This window comes from Montipora capricornis, chromosome 8 (genome assembly GCF_036669925.1).
Source record: "Montipora capricornis isolate CH-2021 chromosome 8, ASM3666992v2, whole genome shotgun sequence".
Lineage (NCBI taxonomy): Eukaryota > Metazoa > Cnidaria > Anthozoa > Scleractinia > Acroporidae > Montipora > Montipora capricornis.
Window position 1 is genome coordinate 22,363,727 of NC_090890.1, and position 12,500 is coordinate 22,376,226.

Sequence of the window (12,500 nt, forward strand, 5' to 3'; positions counted from 1 at the left end):
CAGGATATTTGTCAGTTTGCCAGGTTTTGCGTACACACGTGAATTGCTTTGAATGCGATGATTTATAATGTAAAACTTCAGCATTCTAATCACACTAAACTGTATAAACGGTCCTTTACTATACTGGTACAGTATTCGTGGATCGATCCACAACGGCTTTGGCCCTTCCCTTGATTAATTTCATTCAGATGGAATCTTTAACCCGATAGCTGCTTCTATAATAAACGGTTCGATTCTTTTATTTTAATTAATGTAGCTGGAATTATTATACTGTGTTAAGACGAGGGCTTGCATTGAACGATCTCCTTGGAATTTTAGATGCAGTTACAACACCTTTGCGTGTTCTGGGTAATGTAAGCTGTTCTTATATGAGACCGCAACGAATTGAATAAGGTTCTCAAATATTGAGCAATTTCTAATTCGGTCATTTATTGAACTGGACAAAATGTGGCATGTTGAAATGAAGTTAAATGCGATGGGTACTATGATATTTAAGAAGCTTGTTTAACGCGGAATTAATAAAAATAGCTTTCTCTGCCAATCGCGGTAAAATCAATTACGCAAAATTGGGAGACAGTAAATTGCAGTTTTATCCTCTTTGCAAAATTGTCGCTGAAAAAATTAAAACTTTTAAAGAACTTAGAGGACAGATGTTTTAAGATTTGCGAATGATGGCGTTGTGTGATGCAGAGAGCTAACAATGCTATTAAAGCAAGCTTCATTTCCTTACTTTATTTCCTTGTCTGTCCATCAACCAGGTCAAGACAAGATAAATAAACATGAGAACAAAATAGTCTGCCCAGTCCTTTTAATTACTCTGCAATAGTGTGCTTTGACCTCAGCTAGATCATGCGGCTCCATTATTAAAATTCAATGAACGAAAATTTTCGGCTCAATTCGTGACTGCATCAAATAGAATTTCTACCTTATGCGGTGTTTACACAGAAAAAAAAAAACGGATATAGCAGGTGGCTCCCCAAATTGACAGAAACTCTCTGGCAGTGGCATCGTGTTTATATTTCTTTAATTATACCTAAAAGGCGAGTTGGCCGTATATGCCTCAGAAAACAGTTTTTGCATCCATAAAGGCGGAAAAAACTTCGAGTTCCTAAACGGAAATCAGACAGAAACTAATACTCATCTTACGTAAGAACATTAATTTAAGAGCGTTTTTCCTAGAATCGATCACGAAACGTAAGTTTTTTTAGCACGTTAAAACTGTGAAACACTTTCGTGATAAGAGTGTGTATATATTTTATCTCTTTATTTCCAAGTCTACTTTTTCTAGAGAAAGCTTTCCCAGCATGATCGTAGGTTTTTTTGAGGTTCTAACAATTAATGGTGTTTGTATTGTAGTGAGCCGCTTATTACCAGCGTATAATCTTGCCATCTTGCATCCTAATCTTTACCCCAAGGCCCTATACATTAGTGGGAAAAATACGTTTGCGGTCGGCGGCTTTATAGGTATGTCGAAATTCCGTCAACACATCCATTATAGATGGTAAAATGTTCGTTTAGTTGGTAGTGATCGCCATTTCTATCCGTTCATTATGAGAAATTTTCTGAGTCTAACAGCCTGTCGTTATTCGCAGTCATTGGAAAATTGAAGTCTTGTTGACGCCAGGAAGGTGTTTATACTGGCTGTTGCGAAACAAAGCTTTGTCATCTCAAGCAGCCATGATTACAGCTGTCGCAGATTCGTGTTCAGTTCGCCTTGATGTAGTGAACAGGAAAGTGTACAAATTCCGCGCGTTGGTTTTCAGACAAGGTAAGGGGTTTGTTGTTTCTCTTCTATTTAAGTTTTAGTTGGTCAACTCGGTATGAACACAATTAAAGCCGCGGTTTTGTCCAAGCTCACACAGCTTGAAAATAACCAAAGAGAGACGATGAGTCAACTTGTTTTCGGTGTCGAAAATTTCTTCGGGCTTTGTTCCATGCCTTCGTGAAGATTTCCGATATGAAGGTCATAAATTTTAACATAGACGGTTTTTTGTCAAGTCGAGAGGCTTTCATGTGGGTTTATACTGGGTGAGAGATCTCGGAATTTTGCCGTACACGTATCGTTGCACGGTACTCTTAGCTGAGGTTATGAAACCTTTTGGAATAAAACATTTCAGTGAGGAAATTGTTGTGCCATTTCATTAATTTCTTAGTCCACGGATATATGGTGAGCCACACGAAAAAACTTCGCTATGATCTTTCCAACTTTCATTTCACTACAAAGAGTTGGTAAATTTTATCCCAAAGAACCAAAGATAGATTTCGATACAAATGGTTCCCTTTTTCCTTTTCTTATATTCTGTAAACACCGTGACATTGTATTGTGCATTTCATGCAATGGGAAGTATCAAGAGGAAATGTTTTTTTCTGTGAAATATACGCTGGAGGAAACGGGGCGTTATTAGTGAGACTCCGCCCATCATTCGTGTTGTAGACTTATCAAAATGTTTCCTATAGGGACCAAAGATTGGGGCCTCCTACTCGTTTATTAAATGTAGATTCATTTGTTTAATAGACTCATATCATTCAATGTCCAAACCAAAGATTTTGCCCGTCGGACCTCTCATTCAGTGTGAGGCTGGACGGGCAAAGAAAATGCAAAGACAAAGTCTTTATTCCCCACGGACTCCAAAATGGCCGCCGAGTGATAAAGGTGAATGAATCATGCTGGTATATTTTGTCAAATTAACGACAGACAGGGAGCCCATTATGGCCGGCCCCTGCGGCAAAGAAGGACTTGAACTCCAAATGAAATATAAACGAAGCTATATGCAATGCAAAAAAGTGATAAAATCGGCATTTGCAGTCTTCAATTTAGGGAAATATTTTCGATGATTTTATTTCATTTCAAACTTACGTGGCTGAATCAAGATACATTCAACCTTTAAGTCTATGACAAGGAAAGGTTTCAGACTGATTTCAGGTCTCTCAACAAAAGCATGTAAGCTGTAGATGCTTTTTATTTACAGCTGAGTACCTCGAGTCACTTCTATCGCTGGTAGCAGGCTGGTCGAACTGGTTTTTTTTCCAATACACAACGCACTGAGTCTCGCGCGAACCATCAACGTTAATAGGGACCTTAAGATCTACGGCGGTGACGTTGACGAAAACGGCAACTCAAAATAGAACTTTGCTCTAGTTAAAGTCTTTGGCGATTATTCCATCTCGTTCACGTCGTACAATGTGGGCGACGTATTCTAGAACTAAATCGGTACGAGCGGTTTCAGACTGAAAATAGAGTAAGAAAGATTCTCTGTTGCATGCTCACGTTGTCGTCAAAACCTAAAATTTAGTGATTTCACGTCATCGTCATGCAGAGAACCGCAAAAATATGAGCTAAAATTCGTGCTGCACGTGCAGCACGATTATTTATGCTCTTTTAACCAATGATATCATTGTTTTGTGGCGTTTTCGTCGACGTCGTCGTCGTAGATCTTAAGCTCCCTAATAGGGAGCTTAAGCAACGACAACGGCGACACCAACGAGAACGTCATCTCAAAATATGAATTTACGTTGTTGTAATCGCTTCGTGACTATTTCAACGTTTTTAATATGACAAGGGTGAGGTATTTCCTCAAAGTTGACACCAGTCACAACGGCACTCCATTTTAGGAGAGAAAATGAAAATTTATCCTCAAGTGCTGACGTTCTTCATAAAACCAAAAACTTGGCTATTTCACGTCTTTGCTTTGCTGACGACGGCAAACAAATGGACAAAAGTGAAAAGCGCACGTGCAGAGCATGCAAAGCTATTGTTTTTACCCACTAAATATGCAAATTCGTGACGTTCTCGTTGCCGTCGCCGTTGTCGTTGCTTAAGCTCCCTATTAGGGAGCTTTTGCAACGACAACGGCGACAGCAACGAGAACGTCACAAATTTGCATATTTAGTGGGCAAAAACAATAGCTTTGCACGCCCTGCACGTGCGTTATTCATTTTTGTGGTAGTGCACTTAGTAGAAGTGCACCACCATATTGTCATCGGGGCTGTCTGAGTGAGTGAGTGAGTGTGAGTGAGTGAGTGATTTGTAGGTCTGCAGCGCGTGCATGAATTACGAAACTAATGATCGGTTTTCTTGAATTACAACGATTGATGTTTGTTTGCGGCCCACTTGTCGCCTTTTTCCTTTCTTAATTTTCAAAATGAAAAGAGAATGAAAACTGTTTGAGTACATTATTGTCAAATTAACAGACATATTTTAATTCTTAAATGTCTAAAATCAAAATCACTCTTTTTTCATGTCTACGGAGATCGTCAAGCAAGCTCACAGTTCTACAGACATTCTGCACGTCAAATAAACAAGAGAAAAAATCACCAGTCGACCATAACATTTTTACTCTCAAAGGCCGGGTCAACCTTTCTGCCTGCATTGAAAAACATTCGACATTAAAATCCTCGCAACGGAAAGAAAAACAGAAGGAAACTATTTTTATCTTTATCATTGCGATTGATCAGGGAAAAATGTAGATTTCATCAGCTTGTTTGGGTTGAAATCCCCATGGCGCTGTGCTCAAAAAATTCCTCAAGTAATAGAAAAGCTGTTGTCGTTGCTTAAGCTCCCAAGTAACTCGGCGCCGCCATCTTGGATATTTCATTGCTACAACTGCTCTCAAGTCAAAGAGCTCAAATTCTCCCAAAACTTATATTTTATCTTCAAAATTGTTCCCAATAGATAGAAACAGATGTAGCAACATTACTGATATGGTCAAACGGGAGGTCTGATTGATCTCTGGCCATGAGACGCTGCCGTAAATCACTTACCGCAAGAACGGTGTCTTGAAGTTGAAACTGCAAACGTGACGGCAAGGACAAGATCACGTGATTTCCCGGGGTTTGCGGTTCGCGGTATTGCCCGAAAAATTCGTTGCTAAAGGTCTTTCTAAAGTCTCTCTTTGCCCGTCACCCTAGACAATGTTGAATTCGAGTTTTCACCATCCTCTCAAAGGCTCTACTCTGAGGTTTCATTTCTTTCATCAGATTCTAAAGGAAATAACAAAGAGGCTTACCTCAATCGTGAAACGAGCTCTAAAACTGAAGTGACACAAGCACCGGTGACAAGGTATGGTTTGAATTGGAAAGTCCTACTCATTCTCCTCAATGTGTCTCTACTAGTACCAGAAAAGCCAAGGACAAAATTTCACGTTTGCATCATTCAGCAAAAGGATCCTTTAGTCTTGCTTTTCTCGTACTAATTACTCTATTAAGGCTGCAACCGAGTCCTCTGTAACTACCAAATTTTGATAAAGAAGAAACACCGGAATTCTGACAGCTGTAGTGAAGCGACGCCATGTACTTGTATTCGGCAACCCCATAGTTCATTTTGCTTCCTTAATTTTCATTCACTTCCGGTCCTTTTTCATCAAGCTCTGTCTGTCTCTCATGCGAGATAATACCGTTTTATTGAAGGTGTATCCTGTCACAGCAACCGAAAACAGAATGGAAATCCGTTCACGGCGAACTTCCCAACAAAGCTAAAGGACCTGGAAAGAACGAAGAATTACCATCCGGACCAACAAGGAAAAGATCCAAAACATCGCAAGATATCTCAGACGATTGTGAAACGTTAAAAAAGGAGAGACAAAAAGTGCGATTTAAGGAAACAGAAAAAACGCTGAACCAACTAGAAACACATGCATGCCCAAAATGCCTCCAAGTCATCGCTCAGGAAACAAAGGACTATGACTGCCTCATGGAGAAATCGGTAGGAGTTTCATGCATCAAATTTAGTGGTTGAGGCATAATTAAGGAAGGGGGAGGGAGGGGGAGGGCGATTAACGGGATGATTCAGCCTCCTACCCGTTTTGTCTCGAAACTCGTATTTGGCAACTCAAGAGATCATTTTTCTTCCGGATATATATATTTCCCTCCTCTTTGGGCCCGTTTTCTTCAAGTCTTGTACGTCTTTTTTCTCTTGGTTCTAATGCAAAATATCAGTTCATTTCAAGACAATTTTACAAACTCCACCCACCAGTTTGAAAACGAAAAAAAAAAAAAACCAGCCGTGCTACGAAAGGCTAAGCTATTTCTTTCGACCCGCCATTTCCCAGCAATCAAACAACATTTATTTCAACAGTGACTCTAACTTACGCATGCGTTTCCTTTAATATTAGAAAGAGGAACTAGTTACCATGCTCATAAACCTCAAGACCCAATTTAACACAAAAACACGTAAAAATGGATACAGTCCAACAGATAGCGACGTGGATCAATTGTGAGTACTTATGGATGAGCTTTTACGTTTTTATGAAGCAATGGAGATGGGAAAAGTGTTTCAGTTTGAGAAGTTGAACTGATCCCCGAACGCAAATGATCTCCATTTTGGACCGCAACTGATCACGAAAAAAAGCGAGGAATGGCATGGAGGTGGGAATGGTATGGATAGAGAATTAATGTGAAGAGCGCTTATTTTTATTAAAATGGCTCACACAGGTTTCTACCTCATGATAGCTTTCCAGAAAGACTGAATTTTGTTTCTTACAACACTGTTATAAATTTACCACATTTAATTATCGGATACAATCATCAAAAACTAACTTGGACTTAATTCCAAACTTACTGTTTCTCGAACCCTGCGTGTTCGCAGTTGTTTGAATATCCCGACTGTTTTTCTTTTCGTTTCGTCGTTTCGCAGTTACTGGTCAGGCGTGACTGACAGCCATTTGAATTTTTAAGACGTGCATGCTCAATAAGAAATGTCCCTGAATCGAGGCCGCTGGCAGACCTGATTTTTCTAGGAAGATCGAAAGAGACTCTTCTCGCATAGGCCCCTGGTCACAATCAGTTTAGAATTACGTCCAAGTTAGTTTTTGATGATTGTATCCGATGATTAAATGTGCCAAATTTATAACAGCGTAGTAAGAAACAAAATTCAGTCTTTCTGGAAAACTATCATGAGGTAGAAACCTGTGTGAGCCATGATTTAAAAGTGATTTTAATAAAAATAAGAGCTCTTCACCAGACAATTCTACCCTCTATGCCATGCCTTACTTTTTTTTCGGGATCATTTGCGTTCCGGGATCATTTGCGGTCCAACATGGGGATCATTTGCGGTCCTGGTATCATTTGCGGACCCGTATACGTAAAGTTGGTGTTATCTTACCACGTATGAGAGCCCCTCCTGTGGAAGTGTCACGTTAACTCTGAGAATGAAGCTAAGAATCTGTACAGGAAAACCAATGTTTACTAGGCTTCTGAGGTTTAAACTTGAATAATTGATTTATTAAGTTATTAATCTCCTCGTACCTTTTTTTTTTTTAATTTAAAAATTTCAATCGTTATAATGCGAGCTTTCGATTGTGTGATCTACAGTCTTCGACGGGTATAAAGAAATGAACGAGGGGCGACAAGAGAAATAAGAACATAAATGTGTGGATAACAAGAGTGGAATTGTGAGTTCATTATGACTGTGTATTAATAGCCTGCCAGCTGGCGGTAGATATCATACGCCATATGGGAAGAGCGTGAGATAGGTTTGGGCCGGGTGACAAAACAACGGGGTGGGGAGTGGGAAGAGCGGAGAGAAATTTAATTTAGGGTGATTCCCTTGTTTTGCACGGCGCATCTCATACTGCGCATAACATTGCGACTTCGGAGATAGCGGCGCTTCACGCCGGCCATCTGAAGAGGCAAAAAAAAGGCCGCTTTTGCTGGTCAAGAGCTTTTAAGTTCAATCATGATAACTTTTCTCGGTTAAGAAGGTGTTGTTTTGGAACTCGCCCCAGTCCTTTCGCGGAAAATGATCATTTTGAAGCCGAAATTGCCTCTTTGCCATCCATTTATAATCGTGTTGCGAAAAAACGAGCACAGTGAATCCCCCCCCCCCCCCCCTCCATTTTCATTGGTTTTATTTACTGGTAATAGGTACACGGAAAACATATTTTAAGAAAAAAAAAAGTTGGATATTAGAAGTTGTAGTATTTACATGTAAATGACGTGAAACTGCGTTTGGAGTCCGACACTCTTCACAAATCGTTGAAACAGACACCGTTTCTCTCGAATTTTCTGGAGAAGTCCTGAGATTTCTACTTCACACTGTTTTCCCAACTGAAATGTGCCTTCTCCCTCCCCAATGTTGAGCCACGCGTGTTTTGAAGCACTGAGACCACTGCGATACCCAAATCAACATTGGGAAAGGGGAAACAGATTTTTGACGAGTATTGAAGATGATGACTGTAGCGGTCCAATTTGCTTACATTTCTTTGCAAGATTGAGCAATTTTATATCACTTTACTTAAAGATTATAGCCCGGACAAACAAGTAGGTTTAGGTTTTCAGTAATATCAGAAACCCATAAGGGTTGAAACGTGTAACGGCCCCTTGTGTGCTGCGAAACAAGCTTCTGAATATTCAACTTGCTAAGTACCATATTTGGAACAACAAGAACGAGGGGTTTCCAAATATGGTACTTAGCACTGAAACATTCAACCAATCAGTTTGCACTGAATATTCGGAAGCTGTGAACGCGTGTTACACGTTTCAACTCTTATGGGTTTCTGGTAATATTCAGTAGCTTTTGCTTCATAACAACAATTTTTCCGGTTGATCTAGTTTCGAACTCTTCTCGCGTAATTCGGTAAAAAACACTTGCAACAAAGGGCATACAGCTAGAAAACAAGCACGGTGACCCCATCTTTTTATTGCATTTTTTCAATGTCCTGTGTATATCAATTGTCCCAAATTTAAAAAAATCTGGATAGTACGTCATTTTCAAGGGAATTACCTTAAGCGGAGAGAAATTTTCCACTTTCGTTATCTACACATTTATATTCTTATTTCAGTCATCGCCTCTCGTTCATTTAACAATTATTCCATGAACGTGCGTTGGATATGAGATGGCAAATAGCCAATGAGGCGCGTAGCGCCTTGTGGTCAGACAGACGTAGGCTCATCACAAAAACATTTCTTGCCTTTTCGCGTACTTCTAAACGTCGGAATTGATCCAAACTTCCCACAAAAAAAGTTTTTTTTTCTTTTTCGGCTTTATTCAGGGAGAAATTTCGCTTTCCGGGGAATAAATTTTTAGCTTAGTAACGCTTAGCGCAATCATTTACCATATAAGGTCAAACTAAGGTATATGAGCTAATAACCGAGATTGAGTTATCCAATCAGAGAACGCGAAATGCATTATCCGAGGTTGAGAATTTAATAATTCATTTTACCCGTCGAAGAAAGAATGAAAATCACAGTCTAACGCTCGAATTATAAGAACTTCAGCCGGAGAACGTTTTTCCAATATTTATTGTTTTATCCTTGCTGCGGTCCCTCAATAGGGAAGATATCTGTTTACAAACATTGCTTTTGTTATTCAAATGTGCCAACCACAGGAACAAAAGACCCTTTCTTTCGATAGCACAAGGAGGCTCTGGTTGGTACATTAATGACAATAGGTGACATCAACGATATCTTCCCTAGATTTCTACTTTTTTTGCTGCAAATCTCAAAGATGTAGGTCGGTAGGAGGAAGGTATACGAAGAAAAAAAAGGACGGCAAAACGTTCTCAAAGCCGTCAATGTCGTTCATGTGTTTGCTCCCAAATGGTCTATGGTAACCGACTTTTCAAACTTGACATTTTTTTCCCTCAACTTTTTACGAGAAAATGATTTGTTTCTTTTGGTTATGCACAGGATGCAACTGGATATCAGCAACGAAGTTCATTCGCCCCCCAAGCTGACCAAATCTCAATCAACACCAAGGAGGAGACCCAGTAGAACAAACAGATTGACTTCGATATAACCAAATCGAGCTTCATTTTAAACAGTACTCCGGTCGGGAGTGATCTATTTGGGCCAAAATTTCCGTTCGAATTTCGGAAATGTTTACTGAGGTGTCAAACAAAACGGTTTCTTTTTGGCCAAATGCTTACCGTGAGAGCAATCCATAAGTAGAACAATATTGGAATCTCACCCCGAAACAAAGGCAACTGCTTCCAACGTGAAAACAAGAGAACTGATCTCAATAGCTAAAACAAAATATTCCCTTTATTTATATAAAAATAGACATGACAAAAAGTTCTGAGCGTCCGAGATGGCAAATATAACCAAAATAATTACAAAAATATAAAATCTTAAGTTTTTATCGAAATAAAACGACAGAATAATGCACAGAGTTATCGGCTCGAAAAGAAAAGTCTATTATTTAAAATTCGTCATGTCTTGTAAGATCTACTCCATAGCTGGTTGCTTTGCTGCCAACAAACAGGTCGTGTTTGTCAAGGATTTCAACCTTTGTTAACTCGTCGTCCTGATATTAAATTTGAAAAGAAATGTTTTATTTAACAGAATAATGAAAAAAAATAATAAAGAAAACCACTCCTATTTAATACTAGCTGCATTTTATTTCTAAGGCGGAGAGTTGAAAAGGGATGTAAAACTTGCTCCCAAATGTAATTACCCGAATAACTAAATGTATAAATTCCATAATTATCATCTATTCACCTATAATAGTATTACGGGATGGAGTACCGACTGTCTGCTTCCCAGTTCCCAGTTGGTGTGATAGCGAAAATGTTTGTTTGAATTGACTGACAATCACGACGCACTTTAATTCTCGGAGATAGTATCTCTTTTGATCAGACTGCCTTCGGGTGCTGTTTAACCACAAGCACACAGGCTCGGGGGATGAGATTGCTTGCAACACAATCCTATTCCAGACAACTCTCCATTTCTGTCATCTGTATTACATCATAGTAGTGGCAAAGTTCATCACCATGATCATCCCATGCTTACTGTTTCATGTCCACGGCTCAAATACACAATACACTGTATAAAATAAATATGATAGGGATCACGTTTTGGCCAAACAACATTTTGCATGACAATTACCTTGTTAGCATCAGCGTGGTAAACAAGATGACTAGCTTCTGCCGCAAGATGGTCATAACTTGTAGGAAACAACCACTCCTTCATTTCATCCTGAAAGACATTAATTAATAATCACAACATTACATAACCTTGATCACCTAATACGCAGAGTCAAGTTTTTTTGCAGTACATTAACGCCAGGTCCAGGTGTCCAATCAGGGGCAGATCCAGGATTTTTCTTAGGAGGGGGTGCACCACTAAGAAATGGCGTAGCTGACAGGTGACGTTTTATTTTTTGCAGAGAAAGCCTCAGGTCATCGGGGGGGAGGGGGGGGTGTGTGCACCCCCTTCACCCTCCCCCTAGATCTGCCCCTGCCAATGATCACCTAACAAAGCCAAGGAAAGTTCAAGAACCACCTGATTACCCTTAGGATCCATTTATATGAACACCTTGAAATGACTCCCACTTCTACCAATTACACAGAATGCAAAACATAATCATTCTTTGAGTAGCTGTCCTCTATTCACAACTTCCTATTCCCCATCCTTTGTGACACATGCTATCAGGAGAAGTTACTATTTTGTTACACTTTTTATTAACACAATGCGGAGCAAATTCCAATAAAGAGTTGTGCTTTTCACTGAAAGCAATAATAAATTGTTATAACTACAATAAGCCAAGTCAATGACATATTGAGCATAGCATTTGGCTCGGCTAATTTTGACCTACATGTATTTTGTCACTTCCTGTGGGCTACCCATTGTCCCTGTGAAATATACGAAAAAAAGGGGTGGAAAACTGAACAAAACAGTTTCGATGAGAGTTGATAATGTAAATTGACCACCGTACAGAGATTCTAAAAGCTGACGTTTCGAGCGTTAGCCCTTCGTCAGAGCGAATCCATTGTATACTACTTCCCCACCGACACAACACCACAGTTTCTTTAGAAACTACCCCTTCATTCAGTTTCGATGAGAGTGGAACTTCTGGATATGGATGTCTCTGAAAGGCTATAAAGTAAAGACAACATGAATTTCCTTACTGTGTCTAAGTAGCCATCTTTATTTCCATCACGTTCTGAATGGAAATAATCCTTGTCTGCTTCTTTCCTTTTGAGCTCATCCTCAGTCATTTCACTTTCACTTTTCTTGTAAATTCCATCTAATAAAAACAAATTTGACCCAAGAAAATTTTAGGCTGTAAGACAGTGTTATTTCTGGCTAAAGTTTCTCTCCGAACATTAAGAGAATGCCATGACATTGGCACTTATTTATTTGCAGGCCAACTAGTACAGTGAATTAAAACTACATATTAACTGAAAGTGAGGTCTTTATGGGAATTTCTCAAACTACGGCCTTAATTGACCAAGCAATGGCAACTGAAGGTGAATACAGTAAGGCTGAGTATTGAAATTCATTCACTGAGCACTCAAGGTTAAAAAGATGTTTATTATGGCTGGCACATGCAATGGCCTTATGGTAGAATAATGCCCAGAGTGCTCCTTTGATCGCCAACAAGCACTATCGCTACATCATCTTCTAAACCATGCCATTTATACAAAGGCTACATGTAGTTATTTATCTCAAGGAAACAGATGAAATCCATCAGCTAAGATACTGGAATGATGATCACATTAAAAATATATCTATATACACGTGCCAAAAGCTTACTAAAAATTCTGCAATGCTTGGTAAATCCC

The 12,500-nt window shown here is 39.4% G+C and overlaps 2 protein-coding genes across 6 annotated transcripts in view; one reads left to right on the plus strand and one right to left on the minus strand.

Moving 5' to 3' along the window:
• Positions 1 to 10,319, plus strand: part of LOC138014509 (uncharacterized) — a 10,550-nt gene extending 231 nt beyond the window's left edge. The window contains exons 1-7 of one of the 4 annotated variants that reach the window (XM_068861587.1): positions 1,129 to 1,146; positions 1,357 to 1,464; positions 1,593 to 1,768; positions 4,978 to 5,059; positions 5,407 to 5,701; positions 6,111 to 6,211; positions 9,625 to 10,319. In XM_068861587.1, the coding sequence (XP_068717688.1) occupies positions 1,678 to 1,768; positions 4,978 to 5,059; positions 5,407 to 5,701; positions 6,111 to 6,211; positions 9,625 to 9,733 (678 nt within the window). In that variant the 5' untranslated portion in view covers positions 1,129 to 1,146; positions 1,357 to 1,464; positions 1,593 to 1,677 and the 3' untranslated portion in view covers positions 9,734 to 10,319. Of the gene's footprint in view, positions 1 to 1,016; positions 1,147 to 1,356; positions 1,465 to 1,592; positions 1,769 to 4,977; positions 5,060 to 5,406; positions 5,702 to 6,110; positions 6,212 to 9,624 lie in introns of those variants that run through there. The other 3 variants (XM_068861588.1, XM_068861589.1, XM_068861586.1) reach the window with 3 other exon arrangements.
• The window catches only part of LOC138014508 (calumenin-B-like), an 11,997-nt gene continuing 9,457 nt past the window's right edge, over positions 9,961 to 12,500 (minus strand). For both annotated transcript variants that reach the window (XM_068861584.1, XM_068861585.1), the window contains exons 4-6: positions 11,844 to 11,962; positions 10,822 to 10,911; positions 9,961 to 10,240 (exon numbers count right to left, since the gene is read on the minus strand). In XM_068861584.1, the coding sequence (XP_068717685.1) occupies positions 10,136 to 10,240; positions 10,822 to 10,911; positions 11,844 to 11,962 (314 nt within the window). In that variant the 3' untranslated portion in view covers positions 9,961 to 10,135. The remainder of the gene's footprint in view (positions 10,241 to 10,821; positions 10,912 to 11,843; positions 11,963 to 12,500) is intronic.